This window comes from Scyliorhinus torazame, chromosome 24, assembly GCF_047496885.1.
Source record: "Scyliorhinus torazame isolate Kashiwa2021f chromosome 24, sScyTor2.1, whole genome shotgun sequence".
In the NCBI taxonomy this organism is placed as follows: domain Eukaryota; kingdom Metazoa; phylum Chordata; class Chondrichthyes; order Carcharhiniformes; family Scyliorhinidae; genus Scyliorhinus; species Scyliorhinus torazame.
The window spans coordinates 24,452,783-24,480,713 of NC_092730.1; the positions used below are offsets into that span (position 1 = coordinate 24,452,783).

Sequence of the window (27,931 nt, forward strand, 5' to 3'; positions counted from 1 at the left end):
AGCCTCCCACAGGTCATATGTTGAATTACCCTCAAACATCCGCCACCAATCTATGTTCTTCAGTTCCCGCCTAATATTGTTATAATTAGCCTTCCCCCAATTTAGCACATTCACCCTAGGACCACTCTTATCCTTGTCCACCAGCACTTTAAAACTTGCTGAGTTGTGGTCACTGTTCCCGAAATGCTCCCCTACTGAAACTTCTACAACCTGGCCGGGCTCATTCCCCAATACCAGGTCCAGTACAGCCCCTTCCCTAGTTGGACTATCTACGTATTGTTTTAAGAAGCTCTCCTGGATGCTCCTTACAAACTCTGCCCCGTCTAAGCCCCTAGCACTAAGTGAGTTCCAGTCAATATTGGGGAAGTTGAAGTCTCCCATCACCACAACCCTGTTGTTTTTACTCTTTTCCAAAATCTGTCTACCTGTCTGCTCCTCTAACTCCCGCTGGCTGTTGGAAGACCTGTAGTTAAACCCCCAACATTGTAACTGCACCCTTCTTATTCCTGATCTCTACCCATATAGCCTCACTGCCCTCTGAGGTGTCCTCCAGCAGTACAGCTGTGATATTCTCCCTAACCAGTAGCGCAACTCCGCCATCCCTTTTACCTCCCCCTCTATCCTGCCTGAAACATCTAAATCCTGGAACGTTTAGCTGCCAATCCTGCCCTTCCCTCAACCAGGTCTCTGTAATGGCAACAACATCATAGTTCCAAGTCCTAATCCAAGCTCTAGGTTCATCTGCCTTACCTGTTGTACTTCTTGCATTAAAACCTATGCACTTCAGGCCACCAGTCCCGCAGTTTGCTGCAACATCTCCCTGTCTGCTCTGCCTCAGAGCCATAGTGGCACTATTTCATAGTTCTCCCTCAATTCTTTCACCTTCTGACCTATTTCACCGGTACCCACCCCCCTGCCATACTAGTTTAAACCCTCCCGTGTGACACGAGCAAACCTCGCGGCCAGGATATTTACGCCTCTCCAGTTTTGATGCAACCTGTCCTTCTTATTCAGGTCACACCTGCCCCAAAGAGCTCCCAGTGGTCCAGATATGGTGGGGGGGGGGGATTATCCACCCCACCCTCCGCAGCTTGTTTCCTACTGCTGGGGGCGGTCCAGCATTGGTCGGCGGTGGCTGTGGGTTTCAGCGTGGCTCCCACCCTCCGCTGCCGGGGAACCTGCTGCGGGGAGGGGCCCGCGATCGGCAGCGGCACTGAAGGATCCCGCGAGCGTTTAAGGCCGGACAGTTCAGCCCATGTCCCTGAAATCTCTCTCCTCGTCCCCCTTTGTGGCGGGGATCGGGCCTGCGGCTTTCCTCTGGCTCCGTGACTCCCCCCCCCCCCCCCCCTTCCAAATGTACACAGCGGCACGGTGGTTAGCACCGCTACCTCACAACTCCAGGGTCCCGGGTTCGATTCCAGCCTCGGGTGACTGTCTGTGCGGAGTCTGCACGTTCTCCCCGTGTCTGCGTGGGTTTCCTCCGGGTGCTCCGGTTTCCTCCCACAGTCCAACAATGTGCAGGTTAGGTGGATTGGCCGTGCTAAATTGCCCCTTAATGTCCAAAGATGTGCAGGTTAGGTGGATTGGCCGTGCTAAGTTGTCCCTTAGTGTCCAAAGATGTGCAGGTTAGGTGGATTGGCCGCGCTAAATTGTCCCTTAGTGTCCAAAGATGTGCAGGTTAGGTGGATTGGCCGTGCTAAATTGCCCCTTAATGTCCAAAGATGTGCAGGTTAGGTGGATTGGCCGTGTTAAATTGTCCCTTAATGTCCAAAGATGTACAGGTTGGGTGGATTGGCCGTGCTAAATTGCCCCTTAATGTCCAAAGATGTGCAGGTTAGGTGGATTGGCCGTGCTAAATTGCCCCTTAATGTCCAAAGATGTGCAGGATGGGTGGATTGGTCGTGCTAAATTGCCCCTTAATGTCCAAAGATGTGCAGGTTAGGTGGATTGGCCGTGCTAAATTGCCCCTTAATGTCCAAAGATGTGCGGGTTAGGTGGATTGGCCGTGCTAAATTGTCCCTTAGTGTCCAAAGATGTGTCGGTTAGGTGGATTGGCCGTGCTAAATTGTCCCTTAGTGTCCAAAGATGTGCAGGTTGGGTGGATTGGCCGCGCTAAATTGTCCCTTAGTGTCCAAAGATGTGCAGGTTAGGTGGATTGGCCGTGCTAAATTGTCCCTTAGTGTCCAAAGATGTGCAGGTTAGGTGGATTGGCCGTGCTAAATTGTTCCTTAGTGTCCAAAGATGTGCAGGTTGGGTGGATTGGCCGCGCTAAATTGTCCCTTAGTGTCCAAAGATGTGTCGGTTAGGTGGATTGGCCGTGCTAAATTGTCCCTTACTGTCCAAAGATGTGCAGGTTGGGTGGATTGGCCGCGCTAAATTATCCCTTAGTGTCCAAAGATGTGTCGGTTAGGTGGATTGGCCGTGCTAAATTGTCCCTTAGTGTCCAAGGATGTGTGGGGTGGATTATGGGTATATGGCAGGTGGGCGGGGAGGGTGCCCGTTTGGAGGTCAGTGCAGACTCGATGGCCCAAACTTCATTTGATGTGGGCGCCGCTGGTTAGGCCCAGCATTTATTGCCCATCCCTAGTTGCCCTTCAGAAGGTGGGGGTGAGTTGCCTTCTTGAACCGCTGTAGTCCTTGAAGTGTAGGTACACCCACTGTGCTGTTCAGGACGGAGTTACTGGACCCAGTGACAGTGAAGGAACGGCGATATATTTCCAAGTCAGGGTGGTGAGTGACTTGGAGGGGAACCTCCAGGTGGTGGGGTTCCCCGGTACCTGCGGCTCTTGTCCTTCGAGATGGGAGTGGGCGTGGGTTTGGAAGGTGCTGTCTGAGGAATCTTGGTGAGTTACTGCAGTGTATCTTGTAGACGGTGCACACGGCTGTCGCTGTGCCTCGGGGATGGAGGGTTTGAATATTTATGGAAGGGGGAGCAATCAAGCGGGGCTGCGTTGTCCTGGATGGTGTTGAGCTTCTTGAGTGTTGTTGGGAGCCGCACTCATCCAGGCGAGTGGAGAGTATTCCCTCACACTCCTGACTTGTGCCTTGTAGATGGTGGACAGGCTTTGGGGGGAGTCAGGAGGTGAGTTACTCGCTGTAGGATTCCCAGCCTCTGACCTGCTCTGGTAGCCACAGTATTAATGTGGCTGGGTCCAGTTCAGTTTCTGATCAATGGTAACCCCCAGGGTGTTGATTGTGAGGGATTCAGCGATGGTGATGCCATTGAATGCCAAGGGGTGATGGTTAGATCCTCTCTTGTCGGAGATGGTCATTGCCGGGCACTTGTGTGGCGCGAATGTAACTTGCCTCTTGTCAGCCCCGAGCCCGGATATTGTCCAGGTCTTGCTGCATTTGGACATGGACTGATTCAGTGTCTGAGGAGTCGCCAATGGTGCTGAACATCGTGCAGTCATCCGCAAACATCCCCACTTCTGACCTTGTGATGGAAGGGAGGTCATTGATGAAGCAGCTGAAGATGGTTGGGGCCGAGGACACGACCCTGAGGAACTCCTGCAGTGATGTCCTGGAGCTGAGGTGATTGACGTCCGACCACCACAACCATCTTCCTTTGTGCCGGGTCTGACTCCAACCAGCGGAGAGTTTCCCCCTGATTCCCACTGACTCCAGTAGCTCGGGCTCCGTGACACCACACTAGGCCAAACGCTGCCTCGATGTCATAGAATTTACAGTGCAGAAGGAGGCCATTCGGCCCATCGAGTTTGCACCGATCCTTGGAAAGAGCACCCTACCCAAGCCCACACCTCCACCCTATCCCCGCACCCCAGTTACCCCACCGAACATTTTTGTTTGGTCACTAAGGGAAATTTATCACGGCCAATCCACTAACCTGCACATCTTTAGACTGTGGGAGGAAACCGGAGCACCCGGAGGAAACCCACGCAGACATGGGGAGAACGTGCAGACTCCGCACAGACAGTGACCCAAGCCGGGAATCGAACCTGGGACCCTGGAGCTGTGAAGCAACTATGTTAACCACTGTGCTACCGTGCTGCCCAAGGGCAGTCACTCTCACCTCACCTCGGGAGTCCAGCTCTTCTGTCCTTGTTTGAACCAAGTCAGTAATGAGGTCAGGAGCTGAGTGACCCTGGCGGAACCCAAACAGAGCGTCTGTGAGCAGGTTATTGCTGAGTAAGTGCCGCTTGATAGCACTGTTGGTACTCCTTCCATCACTTTGCTGATGATGGAGAGTAGACTGATAGGGCGGTAATTGGCTGGGTTGGATTTGTCCTGTTTCTTGTGTACAGGACACACCTGGGTGATTTTCCACATTGCTGGGTAGGTGCCAGTGTTGTAGCTGGACTGGAACAGCTTGGCTAGGGGTGCGGCAAGTCCTGGAGCACAAGTCTTCAGTACTATTGCGGGATATTGTCAGGGCCCAAAGCCTTTGCCGCATCCAGTTTCTCAATATCATGCGGAGTGAATCGTATTGACTGAAGACTGACATCTGTGATGCTGGGACCTCCGGAGGAGACCGAGACGGATCATCCACTCGGCACTTCCGGCTGAAGATTGTTGCGAATGCCTCGGCCTCGTCTTTTGCCCAGATGTGCTGGGCTCCTCCATCATTGAGGACGGGGATATTTGTGGAGCCTCCTCCTCCAGTGGGAGTTGTTCAATTGTCCGCCACCATTCACGGCTGGATGTGGCAGGGTTACAGAGCTTAGGTCTGATGCGTCCGTTGGATTCTGCGATTCCACACTCTCTGATACAACGATAAAACAGATGTAGTCTGAGGCTTGTCAAGCTTGGACTGACCCTGCACTTTAATATCACGTACCCCAGCTATCCATTCACTCTTTATTGCATTTAACATTGCTTGGATATTGAAAGTGATGTGTTCCAAATTAATCCCTCTCTCAATCTGCTTGCAATGATTCAGCCTCATTCTTTCTATATCTTCAACCCATGTCTTCTGATTTGCCTCGTAGCGCTGTTTGCTTAATCAATGTTAAATTTAATTTGTCAACCAATTGAGGAGTAGATTTGATTCCCTTGCAAACCTTTTTCTGACCCCGCTCTCTATTGCTTTCCTTTATTTGATTGTTGGCTTTTACCAGCCTTTCCTCGTGTGTTTGGTTCAAGTATATTTAATTTGCTGTTGGGTCCCTGTCAGTGTTAACACTGGGATGCTGGGACAAAGAACAGAAAACTATAGCACAGGCCCTCGCCGACCATGCTGCCTGTCTAATCTAAAACCTTCCACACTTCCGGGGCGAAATTCTCCGGTATCGGCGCGATGTCCGCCGACCGGCACCAAAAACGGCGCAAATCAGTCGGGCATCGCGCCGCCCCAAAGGTGCGGAATCCTCCACATCTTGGGGGCCCGAGCCCTAACCTTGAGGGGCTAGGCTCGCGCGGACTGATTTCCGCCTCGCCAGCTGGCGCGGAAATGACATCTCCGGTCGGCGCTTCAGCGGCCGCTCACGGCATCCCCGCGCATGCACAGTGGAGGGGGTCTCTTCTGCCGCCGCCATGGTGGAGACCGTGGCGAAGGCGGAAGGAAAAGAGTGCCCCCACGTCACAGGCCCGCCCGCGGATTGGTGGGCCCCGATCTCGGGCCAGGCCACCGTGGGGGCACCCCCCGGGGTCAGATCGGCCCGCCCCCCCCCCCCCCCAGGACCCCGGAGCCCGCCCGCGCCGCCGTGTCCCGCCGGTAAGAGAGGTGGTTTAATCCACGCCGGCGGGACAGGCATCCTAGCAGCGGGACTTCGGCCCATCCGAAGTGGGTGCCTGGAACTCGCAGCCAGAGGAGGTGGTGGAAGCAGGGACGATAGTGAAGTTTAAGTGGCGTCTTGACAAATACATGAAGAGGATGGGAATAGAGGGATACGGACTCCGGCGGCGCGATTCCCACCCCCGCCGAATCTCCGGTGCCGGAGAATTCGGCAACCGCCGGGCGGGATTCACGCCAGCCCCTGGCGATTCTCCGACCCGGCGGGGGGTCGGAGTATCTCGCCCCCGGAGTCCGTATCCCTCTATTCCCATCTTATTCATGTATTTGTCAAGACGCCACTTAAATGTCACTGTCGTCCCTGCTTCCACCACCTCCTCTGGCTACGGGTTCCAGGCACACACTACCCTCTGCGTAAAAAACTTGCCTCGTACATCTACTCTAAAGTTTCTCACTCGCACCTTAAACCTATGTCCCCCCAGAAATTTACTCTTTCACCCTGGGGAAAAGCTTCTCACTATCCACTCTGTCCATGCCTCTCATAATTTTGTAAACTTCTTTCAGGTCGCCCCTTAACCTCCATCAGTCCAGTGAGAACAAACCGAGTTTATCGAACCTCTCCACATAGCGAGGCGGTAGCACAGTGGTTAGCACTGTTGCTTCACAGCTCCAGGGTCCCAGGTTCCATTCCCAGCTTGGGTCACTGTCTGTGCGGAGTCTGCACGTTCTCCCCGTGTCTGCGTGGGTTTCCTCCGGGTGCTCCGGTTTCCTCCCACAGTCCAAAGATGTGCAGGTTAGGTGGATTGGCCATTCTGAATTCTCCCTCTGTGACCCGAACAGGCGCTGGAGTGTGCCGACTCGGGGCTTTTCACAGTAGCTTCAATGCAGTGTTAATGGGTTAAAGACTCGTCGATCGACAGTTCCAACGCGCCACAGCAAAAAACCGCACCGACCTCCTCAGACGACAAACATGGGACACAACCGACAGGATACCCTTCGTCGTCCCCTACTTTCCCGGAGCGGAGAAACTACGACATCTTCTTCACAGCCTTCAACACGTCATCGATGAAGATGAACATTTTGCCAAGGTCATCCCCACACCCCCACTACTTGCCTTCAAACAACCGCGCAACCTCAAACAAACCATTGTTTGCAGCAAACTACCCAGCCTTCAGAACAGTGACCACGACACCACACAACCCTGTCATGGCAATCTCTGCAAGACGTGCCAGATCATCGACATGGATACCACCATTACACGTGAGAACACCACCCACCAGGTACGCGGTACATACTCGTGCGACTCGGCCAACGTTGTCTACCTCATACGCTGCAGGAAAGGATGTCCCGAAGCGTGGTACATTGGCGAGACCATGCAGACGCTGCGACAACGAATGAACGGACATCGTGCGACAATCACCAGGCAGGAATGTTCCCTTCCAGTCGGGGAACACTTCAGCAGTCAAGGGCATTCAGCCTCTGATCTCCGGGTAAGCGTTCTCCAAGGCGGCCTTCAGGACGCGCGACAACGCAGAATCGCCGAGCAGAAGCTTATAGCCAAGTTCCGCACACATGAGTGCGGCCTCTACCGGGACCTGGGATTCATGTCGCATTACATTCATCCCCCACCATCTGGCCTGCGAAATCCTACCAACTGTCCTGGCTTGATACAATTTACACCTCTTTAACCTGGGGTTACCCCATCTCTGGATCTGTAAAGATTTAATCACCTGCTAATGTTCGCATTCCAAGCATTGTTTGGCATCTTTGAATTTGTCTATATATGTGTTTCTGGAACATACCTCTTCATTCACCTGAGGAAGGAGCAGCGCTCCGAAAGCTAGTGACATCGACTTTAACCTGGTGTTGTAAAACTATTTACTGTGTTAATGTAAGCCTACTTGTGTGACAATAAAGATTATTATTAAAGATTATTATTATTAGCTTTTTTTCCCGTTTCCAATTAAGGGGCAATTTAGTGCGGCCAATCCACCTACCCTGCACATCTTTTGGGTTGCGGGGGCCAGACCCACGCAGACACGGGGAGAATGTGCAAACTCCACACGGACAGTGACCCAGGGCCAGGATTGAACCCGGGTCCTCAGCGGCGTGAGGCAGCAGTGCTAACCACTACGCCACCGAACCGCCCAACCTTTCCCCAGAGCTAATGCCCTCCATACCAGGCAACTTCCTGGTAAACCTCTTCTGTACCCTCTCCAAATGTAGGTTGTTGATAGCGGCACATATCTAGACCTCCACAGTCACCAACAATCACTTGATGCCGAATTCAGCACACCTGTCGCAAAAGCTGCTATGTCCATGCTGAAATTTTTTTAATGCTTCCACGGGATGTGGGTGTCGCTGGCTCTAGGCCCAGCTTTTATGGCCCATCCCTAATTGCCCCTCAAGAAGGTGGCGGGTGAGCTTCCAGCTTGAACCCGCTGCAGTCCAAATGGATCAGGTACACCAACCGTGCTGTTAGGGAGGGAGTTCCTGGATTTTGACCCAGCGACAGTGAAGGAATGGCCGATAAATTTCCAAGTCAGGATGGCGACTGGATCTGAGGGGAACTTGCAGGCAGTCATGTTTCCCATGCGTCTGCTGCCCTGGTGCTTGTAACCTCGGTAAAAGGTTTGGAAGGTGCTGTCGAGGAAGTAAGAGAGTGTGGCACAGCGGAACGCTGACTGAGAACACCAAACTTGTGAGTCTTATCAAACCTGCCTCCTCATCGCTCTCCTCTGCAGTGGTGAGATCTGGACAACATACGCTAGGTAGGATAAAATGCTGAGTCGTTCCCACCTAGAGCCAGCGATACCCACAACAGGTGTGCTGAATTCGGCAAAAGGTGATGGATTGTTGATGATTGTGGAGGCATAGCTATGTGCAGCTATGCCATGTCTCAGGGCATATCCTCAACATCTCTTGGCAATATCACCAACTCAGAGGTTCTGGAGTGCACTCATTGATGATCCAATAATGTCTGTACAGGCTTGGCCACGCCAGTAGATCGATGACGGTCATATACCCAAAGATCTTCTGTCTCACAGCTCCAGGGTCCCAGGTTTGATTCCCGGCTTGGGGGTCACTGTCAGTGCGGAGTCTGCACGTTCTCCCCGTGTCTGCATGGGTTTCCTACGGAGGCTCCGGTTTCCTCCCACAGCCCAAAGATGTGCAGGTTAGGTGGATTGGCCGTGCTAAATTGCCCCTTTGTGTCCAAAGATTTGCAGGTTAGGTGGATTGGCCATGCTAAATTGCCTCTTTGTGTACAAAGATGTGCAGGTTAGGTGGATTGGCCGTGCTAAATTGCCTCTTTGTGTACAAAGATGTGCAGGTTCGGTGGATTGGCCGTGCTAAATTGCCTCTTCGTGTCCAAAGATGTGCAGGTTAGGTGGATTGACCGTGCTAAATTGCCCCTTCGTGTCCAAAGATGTGCAGGTTAGGTGGATTGGCCGTGCTAAATTGTCCCTTAGTGTCCAAAGATGTGCAGGTTAGGTGGATTGGCCGCGCTAAATTGCAACTCAGTGTCCAAAAAAGGTGAGGTGTGGATACTGGTGTGGGCTTAAGTAGGGCGCTCTTTCCAAGGGCCGGTGCGGACTCGATGGGCCGAATGGCCTCGTTCTGCGCTGTAAATTCTGTGATCCTGTCGAGTGAGTCAGTCACTGGGCCACGGCCTATTGGGCACTCACGCCTGCGCCTCAGGAACACCTACAAACAAGAGAGGAAGCTGCCTGGGCCCCAGCTCTGGAATTCCCTCCCTCAACCTCCTTCCCCCCCTACCCTGAAATATCTTGATCCAATTTTTTTAGCCACCTTTCCCAATATCTCTTACGTGACCTGGGTGTCAATTTGTGCCCGATTAACACGGCGGTGTTGATCCTTGGGGTGTTTTACTGTTTCGAACGGGCTGTTCGACACACATTGTTGCTATCAGCACCTTGGGGATTGGCGAACACCATGAATTGATAGTGTACACACACACACACACAGCACACTGTCCCCGAGAGACAGGGCGTTCTTGGATCACTCACCGTTGGCAGAATCCTCTTTAATTATGTATCAGGATCAAATCAAATGATTTGAAAAAAGACACAGACTTGGCAGAAATTGTGAAATGAACTCAAAGGGGAAAAAAAAGTCAGTGTTGGGAAAGATGTATCAGCCGAGGAAGTAATGATGCCGGGTTACGCAAGGAGTCATTACCAGCTCAACCAGCAACCCTCGGAGTCCATGGACACAGTTACTCGAGCGGAACTCGCTAACTAATAATAATAATCATCTTTATTGTCACAGATAGGCTTACATTAACACCACAATGAGGTTATTGTGAATCGCCCCTAGTCGCCACATTCCGGCGCCTGTTCGGGTACAAAGAACAAAGAAATGTACAGCGCAGGAACAGGCCCTTCGGCCCTCCAAGCCCGTGCCGACCATGCTGCCCGACTAAACTACAATCTTCTACACTTCCGGGGTCCGTATCCCTCTGTTCCCATCCGATTCATGTATTAAGATGCCCCTTAAACGTCCCTATCATACACGGTTACACAGAGGGAGAATTCAGAATGTCCAATTCACCCAACAGCACGTCTTTCGTGACTTGTGGGAGGAAACCGGAGCGCCCGGAGGAAACCCACGGAGACACGGGGAGAACGTGCAGACTCCGCACAGACAGTGACGCAAGCCGGGAATCAAACCTGGGACCCTGGAGCTGGTAAACAACAGTGCTAACCCATACTTCTAAGACCCAGCTATGGAAAGCATAGTGAACAAAATAGGACAGTGGAGCTAAACTGGTATAAAGAGGACATTAGGGTGACAAATCCGGGGGCTGGTAAAATTGGAGTTGCAAAGTACAGGGGTGGGGGAGCGATTCTCCGGCAGTATTGCTCCCAGCTCATATCCTCCCATGTCGGGAGGATTGCGAAAGAGGCCCGAAACGCCCGAATTGGGCGGCACGGTAGCACAGTGGTTAGCACCGTTTATTCACAGCGCCAGGGTCCCAGGTTCGATTCCCGGCTTGGGTCACTGTCTGTGCGGAGTCTGCACGTCCTCCCCGTGTCTGCGTGGGTTTCCTCCGGGTGCTCCGGTTTCCTCCCACAAGTCCCGACAGACGTGCTGTTAGGTAAATTGGACATTCTGAATTCTCCCTCTGTGTACCCGAACAGGCGGCGGAATGTGGCGACTAGGGGATTTTCACAGTAACTTCTTTGCGGTGTTAATGTAAGCCTACTTGTGACAATCATAAAGATTATCATTATTATTTGCGCCGGGAGCCGATCGATTTTCGATTCCTCCGGGCCCTCCTGGCAGGCGTAATCTGGTTCATGCCCGCGCAGGCCGATGACCGGATTTGTGTATTTAAATCCTGATTTCAGTACGCAGGACCCGTTTTAAGGCCGATTCCCCCGGCTCCGGCAGTTCTCTCACCCACTCCTCGTAGCGGACACCTGACCCACAACTTTTTATTTATTTTTTAACAAAAGTTTTATTAAAGTTTTTCCAAAGAGCGTTTTTACATAATAAAAGGAGAAATACAGATAATAAAAAATAACAATCGACATATCCCAAAGCTTACAGTGAAACTACTTACACAACAGAAAAGTGTTTCCTTGTTTTTTAAACAGAACAAGGTGGGTTTTGTCTCCATGCCCAACTCGCATTATATCAACAGTACCCCCCCCACCCACCTGAACTCCCCCTCCCTGCACTAGGATGCTGCTGCTGCTGACACTTACTGCTCCCCTAGAAAGTCAAGGAAAGGTTGCCACCGCCGGGAGAACCCCATCAAGGACCCTCTCGAGGCGAACTTTATTCGCTCCAGGCTGAGGAACCCCGCCATGTCGCTAACCCAGGTCTCCACACCCGGGGGTTTCGAGCCCCTCCTCATTAACAAGATCCCTCTCCGGGCTACCGGGGAGGCAAAGGCCAGGACCTCGGCCTCTTTCGCTTCCTGCACTCACGGATCCTCCGACACCCCAAATATCGCTACTGTTGGACTCGCCTTCACCTGAGTGTCCAAAATGCTAGACATCACCCTCGCAAACCCCTGCCAGAATTTGTTAAGCGCCGGGCATGCCCAAAACATATGGGCATGGTTCGCCGGACTCCCTGCACATCTCGGGCACCTGTCCTGCACCCCAAAAAACCTACTCATTCTTGCCGCCGTTATATGCGTCCGATGCACCACCTTAAACTGAATTAAACTGAGCCTGGCACATGATGAGGAGGAGTTCACCCTTCCCAGGGCATTGGCCCACAGGCCCTCATCCAGCTCCTCCTCCCACTTGCCCTTCACCTCCCCCACTGAGGCTTCCTCCACCTCCTGCCGCTCCTGATAAATGTCCGACACCTTCCCCATCCCTACCCAGATGCCAGACACCACCCTGTCCTGGATCCTACGTGGGGGCAGCCGCAGGAATGCTGACCCACAACCTTTAATAGATTGTGGTATGGGGAGCACACGGGCCACTCTACAGGTGTGGGACAGCAGAAATGGGAAAGTATTTTTAAAGTAAAACAATGTTTATTCTATGAATTCAAGTTAACCTTTTTAAAACATACGGTGAACATCTTAGCAACCATCAATTCAAATACAACCCCCAAAGAATACAACACTAAGTAATCCGTAAGCTGTCCTTTTAACATCCAGAAGACTTACAAAAAAACTTTTAACAGAAGCACATCAGGTTTACATTCACTACTGAAAACATTTATAATTCTGAATTCACCAAATGATCAAGAGATAGTCTTTTCATGGCAGAGAGATCAACAGTACACCTGCTCTGTCTGGCTTCAGCTCCAACACTGAAAACGAAACTAAAACACACCCTGCAGCAAACAGCCTAAAACAAAAGTAAAAAGCTGCCAGGCAGCCCAGCTCCACCCACTCTCTGACATCACTGCAGTAATAAACACCCATTTCTTAAAGGTACTCTCACTACAGATATTTATATACACACCCATTTATAAACACCCATTTCTTAAAGGTACTCACACTACAGATACTTATATACACACCCATTTATAAACACCCATTTCTTAAAGGTACTCTCACTACAGATACTTATATACACACCCATTTATAAACACCCATTTCTTAAAGGTACTCTCACATGACAGTAGTATGCTGGAGGATATTGTGTTGCAGTTGTACAGGGCGTTGATAAGACCACGAGCGCGATTCTACCCACCCCCCAGCACTGCGCCCAGGAGAATGTCAGGAGAGACTCTCAACCACGTGCACCGGACGTGAAACAGACTCACATCATTAAATGTGTCTTTAGACTCGATTCAGCCCGTCAAAGACGGAGTGTCCCGGTTTCCAGGATTCTCCGCCCCCCCACAGCGTGAATAGCCAGAAGACCCCATCCGGAGCTCTCACCCCAGACACCAGAGAATCCCTACAGTGCAGAAGCAGGCCATACGTCCCATCGAGTCTGCACCGGCCCTCCGAGAGAGAATCCCTAACCTAGACCCACTCTACCCCCTTCTCCCCGTAACCCCAGTTAACACATCTTTGGACACTAAGGGCAATTTATCATGGCCAATCCACCTAACCTGCACATCTTTGGACTGTGGGAGGAAACCGGAGCACCCGGAGGAAACCCACGCAGACACGGGGAGAACGTGCAGACTCCGCACAGACAGTGACCCAAGCCGGGAATCGAACTCGGGTCCCTGGCGCCTGTAAGGCAACAGTGCTAACCACGGTGCTGCCCCTAATGTTGCCTGACACTTCTTTATGTACACATTTGGGTATAATTTTAAATATATATTTTGTTCTTGGTTTTCCGAAAGCGTTAAGGAACAGATGAACAGAATGCTGCACAATGCAGTGACGGAACCCCACCCCCACCCCAGTAAACAAATCAACAAACAAACGCTGTGCAAAAAAAAAATCAATTAAATTAACAGTCGACAGTAATTACCTCATTATAGAAAGAGACCAAAGGTCGCCATCTCCGAAAAATCTTCTCGGAGGATTTATCTAATGGCGCACTTAATCTTCTCCAAATACAGAAATGACACAAAACCGCCAACCAGCATGAAGCAGTGCGTGGCCTGGGGGACCTCCAGGTTAACAGAATCCGCCTGCGGGCCACGAGTGAAGCGAATGCAGGAAGGCGTGCCTTAAACTTCGTGAAACCGGTGGGTTCAGAGGGACCTCCAGATGTGCCCGGCAACGGACAAGGCTGCAAGTCACTACCCGGGGCTTTGGAGAGAGTGTCAAAGAAGGTTGACCAAAACCCGGCCAACCTCGGGGCCCGACCAGAACATGTGGCCTGCAGGAGCGAGTGAGCCCCGGCCGCGTTTTGCTGCTTGTGTTGTGGGGAAATAAAACGCACTAATTCTGGCCTCGGTGAAGTGAATTCTGTTCAGGGAAGGTGTCCGCCCCCGCCAACGTAAACTGTGTTGGGGCTCGGCCCTCAGTCCCCTCTGGTACGCCAACAACGGCTTTGTCGCCTCGACGTGTTTTCCAGGCCGTCAACTTCGGCCCCCTCTCCTTTATCACGGTGGTCAGCTTGGCTGGTTCAGATTCTGTCACTGTGGGCCGAAAGGGCCGTCTCGATGCCGGTACGGGCGATGGCCTGTGAATCAACAGCTAAACGAATGGTGTCACGCGCGCGGGGGGGGGGGTGGGGGGGTGGAATCCATTCCAGCGACTCTTCCAATGGATTTTTCAGCTCCTGCGACAAACTTTGCCGGGACTTGCCGAGCCCAGTGGCCAGAATTTAGCAGAGTTGTCAGTCGTTAAAAACTTGGAAGATAAGTAGGACTGTGGCCCTGGTGCGGAGGGGCTGGTGTCCAGGATTCTGGAGTGTGAAGGACCAACGGAGGATTGATGTCGACAGCCCGAGTCACATTGTGCTCGAAAATCTCGACAGCTCCCTGTCCGCTAGCGCCTCATTTAATAGGCCCACCCTCACTTTTAACCACCTCGGAGCCTGGCCACACCCAATCTTCAATGTTGGAGTATTGCGTACAGTTCTGGTCACCACATTATAGGAAGGACGTGGAGGCTTTGGAGCGGGTGTAGAGGAAATTTACCAGGATGTTGCCTGGCATGGAGGGAAAATCTTATGAGGAAAGGCTGATGGACTTGAGGTTGTTTTCGTTGGAGAGAAGAAGGTTAAGAGGAGACTTAATAGAGGCATACAAAATGATCAGGGGGTTGGATAGGGTGGACAGTGAGAGCCTTCTCCCGCGGATGGATATGGCTGGCACGAGGGGACATAGCTTTAAACTGAGGGGTAATAGATATAGGACAGAGGTCAGAGGTAGGTTCTTTACGCAAAGAGTAGTGAGGCCGTGGAATGCCCTACCTGCTACAGTAGTGAACTCGCCAGCATTGAGGGCATTTAAAAGTTTATTGGATAAACATATGGATGATAATGGCATAGTGTAGGTTAGATGGCTTTTGTTTCGGTGCAACATCGTGGGCTGAAGGGCCTGTACTGCGCTGTATTGTTCTATGTTCTATGTAATCTCTGCAATTTTATAGAATCCCTTCAGTGCAGGATTAGCCAGCAGTGTCCGCTGGAGTTTAGAAGAGGAAGAGGCAACTTGATTGAAACATAGAAGACCCTGAAGGTGGGGTGGGGCGGGGGGTGGGGGGTCGGTGCATGTGGAGAGGTTGTTTCCTCTTGTGGGAGAATCTAGAACCCAGAGGGGGGGGGGGGGGCACTGTTTAAAACCAAGGAAGGAGCAGCGCTCCGAAAGCTAGTGACATCGAAACAAACCTGTTGGACTTTAACCTGGTGTTGTAAGACTTCGTACTGTGCTCACCCCAGTCCAACGCCGGCATCTCCACATCATAAAACCAAGGGGTCCGTCGAGATCTACCATGCGGATCTAGTGGCACTTGCGAACACTAAAACTGAGTAGAAATTTGAGTTTTCACTTCTCGGGTGCAAATAAGAATCGTTTTATTTGTCTCCATTGGTTGCAATTGAGAATCATTTAAATCTTATTCTGTAATAAGTCCGGCTAGCAAAAGGACTCAAAGAGAAGCAATCTTGTAGACAATTCAACTTTCAAATAATACAGAAATGATTTTTTTGTTTACGGCAAAACAGCTTGCAATAACTTCAAAAGTCAGAGTTAGAAAGTGAAATATGAAAGGCAGAGAGACAGCGAATAGTTAAGTCAACGTATAGATTGTTTCCGGAATGGAAAAATGGCAAACGGACCCACACGGTTATACTAAGTCATGTCAGTCCTTAGCCATCCAGCTATACCCCTATGTAATCCCAATTGGTTTGGGTTAAAATCAAATAATTTTGATTCGACGCTCAGCCGTCTGTCATTAATAGGCAGCATTAACTTAAAATGTATTCTTGTGTACGCGATGGAATGCGGTTTGGCTTTCTTATCGCAAACAGTTTGAACTGGATTATTGCTGACTTGACTGTTAAGACAATGGCTCCTTTAGGTTCTATGCTGTTGCCATGGAGCCTACCCTGTCCTTGGTCACTTTATCTTGCAAATGTTAGCTGAATAAGAATGCTGTTTTAATCTATCTTTCTGTGTTCTGTTGAAGCTATGTTTTGAAATGCTGAATGTTGTTTTTGAAATGACCTGAGGTTGCGAGTGAGTTTTAAACTGGTATTTAATAGACTAGAGGCTTAATGATAAATAGCTATCTTTTACCCATAGAAAATAGCTACAGGGTCGCCCATTTAAAACTGAGATGAGGCGAAAACCTTTCACTCGGAGGGTTGAGTCTCCTGGAATTCTCTTCCTGAAAAGGCCCAGGAGGCCCGAGAAGGCTTTTTCAAACGTCAATTCATTTTAAGCCAGAAGAAAAGGCCGCAGCCCGGCGTACAGCACAAAGGACCCGGCGTACAGCACAAAGGACCCGGAGTACAGCACAAAGGACCCGGAGTACAGCACAAAGGACCCGGAGTACAGCACACAGGACCCGGAGTACAGCACACAGGACCCGGCGTACAGCACAAAGGACCCGGAGTACAGCACACAGGACCCGGAGTACAGCACAAAGGACCCGGAGTACAGCACAAAGGACCCGGAGTACAGCACAAAGGACCCGGAGTACAGCACACAGGACCCGGAGTACAGCACACAGGACCCGGCGTACAGCACAAAGGACCCGGAGTACAGCACACAGGACCCGGAGTACAGCACAAAGGACCCGGAGTACAGCACAAAGGACCCGGCGTACAGCACAAAGGACCCGGCGTACAGCACAAAGGACCCGGCGTACAGCACAAAGGACCCGGCGTACAGCACAAAGGACCCGGCGTACAGCACAAAGGACCCGGCGTACAGCACAAAGGACCCGGAGTACAGCACAAAGGACCCGGCGTACAGCACAAAGGACCCGGCGTACAGCACAAAGGACCCGGAGTACAGCACAAAGGACCCGGCGTACAGCACAAAGGACCCGGAGTACAGCACAAAGGACCCGGAGTACAGCACAAAGGACCCGGCGTACAGCACAAAGGACCCGGCGTACAGCACAAAGGACCCGGAGTACAGCACAAAGGACCCGGCGTACAGCACAAAGGACCCGGAGTACAGCACACAGGACCCGGCGTACAGCACACAGGACCCGGCGTACAGCACACAGGACCCGGAGTACAGCACAAAGGACCCGGAGTACAGCACACAGGACCCGGCGTACAGCACACAGGACCCGGAGTACAGCACAAAGGACCCGGAGTACAGCACACAGGACCCGGAGTACAGCACACAGGACCCGGAGTACAGCACACAGGACCCGGAGTACAGCACAAAGGACCCGGAGTACAGCACAAAGGACCCGGCGTACAGCACAAAGGACCCGGAGTACAGCACAAAGGACCCGGCGTACAGCACAAAGGACCCGGAGTACAGCACAAAGGACCCGGAGTACAGCACAAAGGACCCGGAGTACAGCACAAAGGACCCGGAGTACAGCACACAGGACCCGGAGTACAGCACACAGGACCCGGAGTACAGCACAAAGGACCCGGAGTACAGCACACAGGACCCGGAGTACAGCACAAAGGACCCGGAGTACAGCACAAAGGACCCGGAGTACAGCACACAGGACCCGGCGTACAGCACAAAGGACCCGGAGTACAGCACAAAGGACCCGGAGTACAGCACAAAGGACCTGGCGTACAGCACAAAGGACCCGGCGTACAGCACAAAGGACCCGGCGTACAGCACAAAGGACCCGGAGTACAGCACAAAGGACCCGGCGTACAGCACAAAGGACCCGGCGTACAGCACAAAGGACCCGGCGTACAGCACAAAGGACCCGGCGTACAGCACAAAGGACCCGGCGTACAGCACACAGGACCCGGAGTACAGCACAAAGGACCCGGAGTACAGCACACAGGACCCGGAGTACAGCACACAGGACCCGGAGTACAGCACAAAGGACCCGGAGTACAGCACAGAGGACCCGGCGTACAGCACAAAGGACCCGGAGTACAGCACAAAGGACCCGGCGTACAGCACAAAGGACCCAACCGGGACCACCTGCCACGCCGGGCCCACTCCAGGATGGTTTTTATGAGATGATTTCTATAACCTCCAGCGGATGGGCCTCCACCTATTAGCCGAGAAGCTCCTATTCCATGAGGCCCAGGGGAATGATCAGTCCAGCCGTCCGCTCGAGTCTGGCGAAGCCATTGCAGCGGCCCAAGCAGAATCTTTGAATATTTTTAAGACAGAGGCAGATAGATTCTTGATAGATTTCGATTTTAGATTTCGATTCAGTGTCACATGTATCGAGGTACAGTGGAAAGTATTGTTCTGCCTACAGTCCAAACAGATCGATCCATGCATGAAAAAACACAAAAACACAATGTAAATACATGGACATCGAGTGAACCGCACACAGTGTAGAGCTTCACAGTAGAGAAGATGCGTAGAGAGATCAGGTCAGTCCATAAGAGGGTCGTTTAGGAGTCTGGTGACAGAATCATAGAATTTACAGTGCAGAAGGAGGCCATTCGGCCCATCGAGTCTGCACTGGCTCTTGGAAAGAGCACCCTACCCAAGGTCAACACCTCCACCCCATCCCCATAGCCCAGTAACCCCACCCAACACTAAGTGCAATTTTGGACACTAAGGGCAATTTATCATGGCCAATCCACCTAACCTGCACATCTTTGGACTGTGGGAGGAAACCGGAGCACCCGGAGGAAACCCACGCACACACAAGGAGGAAGTGCAGACTCTGCACAGACAGTGACCCAAGCAGGAATCGAACCTGGGACCCTGGAGCTGTGAAGCAATTGTGCTATCCACTGTGCTACCATGCTGCATTGACAGTGGGGAAGAAGCTGTTTTTGAGTCTGTTCGTGCGTGTTCTCAGACTTCTGTATCTCCTGCCCGATGGAAGGAGTTGGAAGAGTGAGTAAGCCGGGTGGGAGGGATCTTTGATTATGCTGCCCGCTTTCCCCAGGCAGCGGGAGGTGTAGATGGAGTCAATGGATGGGAGGCAGGTTCGTGTGATGGACTGGGCGGTGTTCACATGAGCAAGGGAGAAGACACGGGGTGATAGGTTATCGGGAGTGGTGGGGGGGGGGGGGTTAGGCGGGATGCAGATTTGAGGTTGCTATCAGATCAGCCACGGTCTGAGGAGCAGGCCTGAGGGGCTGAATGGCCTCCTCCCGCTCCTTGTTCATACGGACATTATTTTTGACGTGCATTTTTGGGACTGAGCCATTATGGTGCTCGATCCAGGGGTCGGTGCAGACTCGATGGGCCGAACGGCCTCCTTCTGCACTGCAGGGATTCCATGAGGAATATGGACTCGAGAGACACTGACACGGAACGGTTCACTGAACCTGGTGTGGCGTTTGGTTTCAGCGCGCTCAGCGGCCACTCACTGACCGGGAGGGTTGCTGCAAATATTTGCTCGTGGTAATTCAGTCTGCCCCGAACCTGAGGGGCGAGGTTGAGAAAGGTGGCGGGCCTACGCGAATAACGGGAATTGAACCCGAGCTGTCGGAGTCGCTCCGCGGCCGCCCAGCCAGCTGAGCTAACTGACCACCTAAATCAAGTGTGGCGACTAACGCACTCGGGGTTGTTCAGCAGGTGCTGCCTAAGTGGCGGAAACGAAGAGCACAAGAGAAGTGGTGATCGCCGGGGATTGTTGTCGGGACTGTTGCTAATTTACGATGCTACCAATCGCCTCTGCTTTGGTTATACGTAGCCGATACGAGGAATTGAGCCCCGCCCTGTTCAGCGAAACCCCCTCCCCCCAAGAATCCCAGATTTGTTGATCGGTGCAGTGCTGTGGGGCCGATGCATGATTGATCCTCAGCGTCGGTGATCCCTCACCCTTGTGGCTTCGCTGGCGCGGCTGGGTCTGTGCTGCCGGGCTGGGGTGGGAATCTATCTTGCCTTTCCGCGCGGCCCCGCCCATGGGTGGAGCCGCGGCCTCGGCAGGAGTTTGAGACAGACGATAGGCGGCCGGCCTGTTCCACCACCGACTCAGCGCTTGTAAGAAATGCTTCAGAAGAGCCATTTGCCTGCCTGTGACTGCACAAGGCGATGAATATTTCAACGCATCACCCTGAGGTTTAACTCTGAAGGCCTTGCTAATCTAATAAATCTTACTGCTCTGGCAGAGGGTGGTGATTATCCCAGAGTTTACGTTGGGCGACGAGGATTTAAAAGAAATGAAATTGGGTTATTGATTTTATTTTTTGGGAGAAAACTCTTAATTATTCTTGCCCCTCTTTTGTTGCAGAATTTGTTTTTCTCCATTCTGTAGAATTTGGAAACTGCCCATCAATATTTAGCAAGCGGAAAGATTTTCAGCAGCGCACAAGCCACAAGATGAAACGCAAGCCTGTCAAATAGAATATGTGCGGAGGTTTTTTTTTGTTGTACAAACCGTTGCATTTACCAGCGGAAGCCCGGCTGAAATGGTCGAACTTTCTGCCGGTTGAACACAACGCCGACTTGCGTTTGCCTTCTCAGAGTACGATCGGTCTTCAGGCGGCTGTGCAGCCAAATCTGCCTCCGTGTCACGCCGGGCGAAACTCAGCACGGGCGACCTGAACCTCGGGCACAGAAATCCCACGCGGGCGTGCGCATGAAGGGGGCAGGAGCTAGGCCACTCGGCCCCTCGTGCCTGCCCCGCCGATAGTCTCTCCCCCCACCTTTGCTTTATCAAGAATCTGTCCAGCTCCGCCGTAAACATATTCAGAGATTCTCTGCCTCCACTGCCTTCTGAGGGAGAGAGTTCTACAGACCCTCGGGCGAGGAGGAATTGGGCGCGATTCAGCGATCGCGTTGCACCCGGCGGGATCCGGGCATCGGCGGGCGAATCCCTGGAGAGCCCCAAATCGGCCTGGGCGCCGAGTCGATTGCGGGCCACCCATTATTTAGATACCGGGACGCCGGATTCACCAGGCGCCCGAGAGACGATGGCCGCGCCTGCGGGACCGCGCCAGGGGGCGACGTTTAGTATTGATCCGCACAAACGCGGACCAGGCGTAACGGCGCTTGTTGGGGGGGAGGGGGCGGGGGGATCTCGCAGGGCATTAGAGAGCGGGTGGTCAGGGCAGGGTGGCACCTTGGTACTGCCACCTGGGCACTCTGACAGTGCTACCCAGGTGCCACTGGGCTTCCCTCCACGCTACTCACCATCTTTCGAGCCTCCTCCGCCATTCTACACAATAATGGTCGACCCTCTATCTCAACGCCGTACTCCAGCGCTCCCCCCTTCCCCCTTGCGACCTTTAGAGGCTGGAAATCTTATCAATTTCCTTCTCAACTATATTCAGCAATTCGGCCTCCCCTGTGGAAGAGAATTCCGCAGGTTCACCTCCCTCTGTGGTGAGGAAACTTCTCCTCATCTCAGTCCCAAAATGGCCGAGAACCCCGTATCCTGAGACGGTGACCCCTGCTTCTAAACCCTCCATCCAGAGGGGGAAAAACCCCACCCTCTGTCCAGTCTTCTCAATCCCGGTCGGAATTTCACACATTCCAACGAGATCCCCTCTCAGTCGACCGCTCCACTCCTTACCCCACCACTTTCCGGATGCCCGGATTGGCTGCAAAAGCCGGCTGATTGTGGAACGGCCTAGTCAGAATTGAATCTGGAGCCTTTCCCCCTGCCCCCCTGCGGTGGACATGCCCCCCCCTGGACCCGCAGTGTGCCCAGCCCACTGTGCGAGGCGGGAGTTAGGAACCGAGCCCGTCAACTGCTGTGAGCCTGGTGGGGGAGAGAGAGCAGGCCGCTGCTGTCTTCCAGAAGGTGTCGTGTTTCTCAAGGTAAGTGGGAGCATCGAGAAATTGATTTGTGGTGAAACTCCGCAGTAAATGGTGCTGCAGATTACAGCCCGTGCTCCTCAATGCTTCAGTGAGCCAGTGAAAGATCGGTGACCTGCACAAAGCAGGAAGGCAGGCTCACAGCAGTTGGCTCAGAGAACAGAGGAGGGGGGTTGACCTCGCTATCCAGACCATTCATTGTAAGTCAGTATGATTAGTGAAGGAAGTCCAGAGAAGGGATGATTGTTTTCTACTGATACTCGGCATGCTCCGAGCTACGAATGATCATAGAATCCGTACAGTGCAGGAGTCCATTCAGCCCATCGGGTCTGCAACGACCCTCTGAAAGAGCACTCTACCTAGGCCCACTCCCCACCTCTAAGCTCGTAACCCCATCCAACCTGCACATCTTTGGACACTAAGGGGCAATTTAGCACGGCCAATCCACCTAACCTGCACATCCTTGGACACTAAGGGGCAATTTAGCACGGCCAATCCACCTAACCTGCACACCTTTGGACACTAAGATGCAATTTAGCACGGCCAGTCCACCTAACCTGCACACCTTTGGACACTAAGATGCAATTTAGCATGGCCAATTCACCTAACCAGCACGGTAGCACAGTGGTTAGTACAGTTGCTTCACAGCTCCAGGGTCCCAGGTTCAATTCCCGGCTTGGGTCACTGTCTGTGCGGAGTCTGCACGTTCTCCCCCTTGTGTGCGTGGGTTTCCTCCGGGTGCTCCGGTTTCCACCCACAGTCCAAAGACGTGCGGGTTAGGTGGATTGGCCATGCTAAATTACCCTAAGTGTCCGAAAAGGTTAGGTAGGGTTACTGGGTTACGAGGACAGGGTGGAGGTGTGGGCTTAGGTAGGGTGCTCTTTCCAAGGGCCGGTGCAGACTCGAAGGGCCGAATGGGCACTGTAAATTCTATGATTCTTGGACTGTGGGAGGAAACCGGAGCACCCGGAGGAAACCCGCCCTGACACAGGGAGAACGTGCAAACTCCACACAGTCACCCGATGCCGGGATCGAATCGGTCCCTAGTGCTGTTGGGCAGCCGTGCTAACCACTGTACCATCCCAAAAAGCATGTTTTGTAGGGCTCGCTCGGGATTTGAAACCTAGACCTCACGCATTTTAATGCAATGCAAACCCCTAAGCCAGCATCGTACTCCCTAGATCAATGGGCCAACCGATGACGGACATGCAGCAAACATATCCAAGTGACGCACCTTTGCTGATGAATAAAGAGACCAATCCTCGGGAGACGGGTTCGACCGTAGGTGCCCCGCACGGGGCTACCCAAGCATTGTCGTGCGTTGTTGTTTCCACGTTGGCGCCCATTGCCAAGCCACGGTAGCCACTGATCACCGTGATGGTGCACACCTTCTCACAGAAGGTACAGCCACTTCCCTCTGTTGTCAGCGATGCCTCCCAGGTGCGATCATCTGACGACTCGGGCAGTCGTGCCCGCAAGCAACGTCGAAGTGGAGGTTCGGCCGATCCACTGAGCGACCGGCTCACGGTGAAGCAAACCCTTGGGCGTGCGACCGTCTTCTGGACTGCGGATGTGCCCGGAACCACTGAAGCCTCTTTGTTTGAGTGCTAACAAACTCGAGATCCCTGTCTTTGAGAGGGCCGCCACATCCTTCATTCTGTCCCGGCAGGACGTGCCCGTAACCAGCTGCAAACTCCAAAACTGGACATTGTCATTTGGTAACACAGAGCTTGCGTATTGCTGAAAAAAGAGACGTCCGATCAAAGCTTTTCATCTTCCACTCACCAGGATAGCTCGCACAAACAGTAGGAACCAAACAACAATTTTCACTGCATGAGAGGAGAGCGAGTAGAATGAATTGTTGTTCCCCGTTAGAAATGTTCCCATTCATCAGGGCGGCTCACAAGAAATTACCCAACAATAATGGGGGAGCAAGAATTTGTACTTGTTACGCCCCCCTGGGCTAGCGCACGGTCAATTCCTGCCCCAATTGTCACAACACAATTGAATTAAGCAATGATTCTTCGAAAAATACCTGAAGTCTTTGGCCTAATTACAGTCATCAGGATTGTAAATTTAAACATAATTACTTGTTATTTTTAATAAGGATTATAATGAAATACGCAACAAATACATCTGGTTAACTATTATCTCATTCGTATTCCCCCACTTTAACTTACCCTCCACACACACACACAAGAAAAACAAACACACACAAGACAGGCAAACACAGAGGGGAGGAAAGCGGTGAAAATAATAAATAAAAGGAAAAAAAAGTCTTTGTTCCAGATTATCATAGAATTTACAGTGCAGACGGAGGCCATTCAGCCCATCGAGTCTGCACCGGCTCTTGGAAAGAGCACCCTACCCAATCCCACACCTCCACCCTATCCCCATAACCAGTAACCCCACCCAACACTAAGGGCAATTTTGGACACTAAGGGCAATTTATCACAGCCAATCCACCTAACCTGCACATCTTTGGACTGTGGGAGGAAACCGGAGCACCCGGAGGAAACCCACGCTAGACACGGGGAGGACGTGCAGACTCCGCACAGACAGTGACCCAAGCCGGAATCGAACCTGGGACCCTGGAGCTGTGAGGCAATTGTGCTATCCACAATGCTACCGTGCTGCCCCTTGGTTGTCTTTAAGCAGACCTTCCTTCAAAGTGAGCTTTCAGATCCAGGTCTCTGTTTGCAGTCTGTAATGGTTTCGCTGGAGATTCATTGGGCAGCACAGTAGCACAAGTGGCTAGCACTGTGGCTTCACAGCTCCAGGGTCCCAGGTTCGATTCCGGCTTGGGTCACTGTCTGTGCGGAGTCTGCACGTTCTCCCCCGTGTCTGCGTGGGTTTCCTCCGGGTGCTCCGGTTTCCTCCCACAGTCCAAAGACATGCAGGTAAGGTGGACTGGCCACGCTAAATTGCCCCTTAGTGACCAGAAAGGATAGATGGGATTATTGGGTTACGGGGATAGGGTGGAAGTGAGGGCTTCAATGGGTCGGTGCAGACTCGATGGGCTGAATGGCCTCCTTCTGCACTGTATGTTCTATGTCTCCGCAGTTTCAGGAATACAGCATTCAGTCTTTCTGGAGAAAGTGAGAAGAAGAGAAGGACCGGGATTGTCCAAAATCGGCGCGATGTCCGCCGACCGGCACCACAAACGGCGCGAATCAGTCCGGCATCGTGCCGCCCAAAAGGTGCAGAATTCTCCGCATCTTGAGGGGCCGTGCCCTCACCTTGAGGGGCTAGGCCCGCGCCGGAGTGATTTCCGCCCTGACGGCTGGCGGGAAAATGACTTTGCCGGGCGGCGCATGGGCGGGAGCGTCAGGGGCCGCTCACGGCATCCCCGCGCATGCGCAGTGGAGGGGGTCTCTTCCGCCTCCGCCATAGTGAAGACCATGGCGCAGGCGGAAGGAAAAGAGTGCCCCCACGGCACAGGCCCGCTCGCGGATCGGTGGGCCCCGATCGCGGGCCAGGCCACCGTGGGGGCACCCCCCGGGGCCAGATCGCCCTGTGCCCCCCCCCCCAGGATCCCGGAGCCCGCCTGCGCCGCCTTGTCTCGCCGTTCGAAAGGTGGTTCAATCCACGCCGGCTGGCGTGGGTTGACAGCGGCGGGACTTCGGCCCATCGCGGACCGGAGAATCGCCGGGGGTGGGCCCGCCGACGGGCACGGCGCGATTCCCGCCCCCGCCGAATCTCTGGTGGCGGAGAATTTGGGACACGGCGGGGGCGGGATTCAGGCCAGCCCCCAGCGATTCTCCGACCAGGTGGGGGGTCGGAGAATCGCGCCCAAGGTCTTTTTGTGTGTCTCGAATTCAAACTCTGCTTTCCTTAGCTCTTTGAAATCATCCGACTCCGGCAGGATCCGAACCCTGGCTGTTACCCGGCAGAGTACAGCCCTTTGGGCCAATTCTCTGTCCAACCAATCGAACCGAGTCCCACCCCCCACCCCTCGGGTGCCGAGAAGCCTCGGGACACCCGCTCGGCCAGCGTGAAGTAGCAGGTCCCGCCCCTTCACTTTTCTTTTTCCCCGGTGACCCTGAAGAAATGTGGCGGAGGAAGCCAACCTTGGGGGATGGCGGCTTTCGCGCCGATTTTCCCGGCCGCTGTGCCATTCTGCCGAAAAGCGGGAACATCGAGCGTTGCCGCCCCCGGACTGGGCCTTGAACCCACACGCAGCCTCTGTCTTAGTGAAAGAAATCGGGGACGCGTCCGAGGCCAGGGGCTGGAGGAGTGCAGAGATCTCAAGAGGGTAGAGGGTTGTCGTGATCACAAAAAGCGGCGGGGGGGGGGGTGCGGGGCGGGGGGGGGGTGGGTCCCGAATTGGGGATTTGTAAAGCCAGGTGACAATGTTACCTTCCCTTGTACCTCATTGGCAGACCCCTCAGTACCTGTTCTCTCTCTGAGTTCAAACAGTGGGTCCTCAGCGTGAATCCGGGGGGAATTGCATTATTTCATATCCATCCCCATTGGCCCCAGTAAAGTTATTAAAATGAAGCAGCCGGCTGCTCAGGAATTCCACTGAAAAGCCTTCCGTGTGACTCCTCTGTGAAAAGGGCAAAACCTAGGCCGCAGCTGAGATGTAATTGGAGCTTAAATCTAATTAACAGAACAGTAACTGGAAGGCAAAATAACTGGGTATGGTTCGCAATCCTAAAATAGGAGCAAATCCGACAGAGTAATTCTGCAAAAGACCACAAGGCACAGGAGCAGAATTCGGCCACTCGGCCCATCGAGTCTGCTCCGCCATTCAATCAGGGCTGATATTTTTCTCATCCCCCATTCTCCTCCCCCATAACCCCTGATCACCTTATTAATCAAGAACCTATCTATCTCTGTCTTAAAGACACTCAGTGATTTGGCCTCCACAGCCTCCTGCGACGATGAGTTCCACAGATTCACCACAGTCCTTCAGGCACAGGGCTCCGGGAACGTAGAACACAAGGCCAGAGATGCAGGATCAAGGGAGGCGCATAATGCGGAGAGGGGGTTCTATGGGGCCAGGAATGGCCGAGTGCCGCCCAGACAGAGCAGGAGGCTGGGGCTAAAAAAAGGTGGCTATTGAAATGGCAGAAGCCGGCTCAATGGGCCAGTCATGTTCCTGAGGAGTCGAGAGCCAGAGGTGGGCAACATTAATCGCCATGGGGTGGACGATCGGGGCAGGGAAGCAGATTCCACCGTCAGAAATGGTCGAAGTGCGTGGGAAGGAAACCGAGGCTTCGGGAGGTAATTCGAAACCACGGGCCTTGTGCAGCTCCAGGGTTGGATGCTGCGCTGAGGGTCACCACACCTCAGGCGAGGGACGAGGTTGAGAAGACATGAATAGCCTCAGCCGGTGCGGGAATTGAACACGCCCTGCTGGCCTCGCTCAGGAGCAGGAGTGGCTGGCCAGCCATTCCGGAGGGCAGCGGAAGTGTCACCCGCGTGGCTCTGACCAGGCGTAGGCCAGACCGGGCAAGGATGGCAGATTTCCTGCATGAACCAGAGGTGTCCCCAGAGCATAACACAGAAACGCAGGAACAGGAGGAGGCCTTTCGGACCTTCGAGCCTGACCCGCCATTCATTGTGATCATCCGCTTCGATAGCCTAATCCTGCCTGCTCTCCTTTGACCCCCTTCGCCCCAAGGGCGGCATGGCGACACGATGGTTAGCACTGCTGCTTCACAGCTCCAAGGACCCAGGTTCGATTCCCGGCTGGGTCACTGTGCGGAGTTTGCACGTTCTCCCCGTGTCTGCATGGGTTTCCTCCGGGTGCTCCGGTTTCCTCCCAAAGTCCAAAGACGTGCAGGTTAGGTGGAATCTCCGTGATAAATTGCCCCTTAGTGTCCAAAGGGTTAGGTGGGGTTGCGGGGCAGGGTGGAGGCATGGTCTAAATAGAATGCTCTTTCCAATGGACGGTGCAGACTCAATGGGCCGAACGGCCTCCTTCTGCACTGTACATTCTGTGATTCTTCTGAATTCCAGCCAATACAATCCTAACCGACTCAGTCTCTCCTC

The 27,931-nt window shown here is 53.1% G+C and overlaps 1 protein-coding gene across 5 annotated transcripts in view; it reads left to right on the top strand.

The window, feature by feature from the left end:
- Positions 1-27,931, top strand: part of LOC140399972 (pyruvate carboxylase, mitochondrial-like) — a 445,397-nt gene that overhangs the window by 354,470 nt on the left and 62,996 nt on the right. The window contains exon 11 of one of the 5 annotated variants that reach the window (XM_072489471.1): positions 13,709-14,042. The exons of 3 other annotated variants lie outside the window; for them this stretch is intronic. In XM_072489471.1, coding sequence (XP_072345572.1) covers positions 13,709-13,714 — 6 coding nt within the window. In that variant the 3' untranslated portion in view covers positions 13,715-14,042. Of the gene's footprint in view, positions 1-6,532; positions 6,602-13,708; positions 14,043-27,931 lie in introns of those variants that run through there. One more of the 5 variants, XM_072489470.1, reaches the window with a different exon arrangement.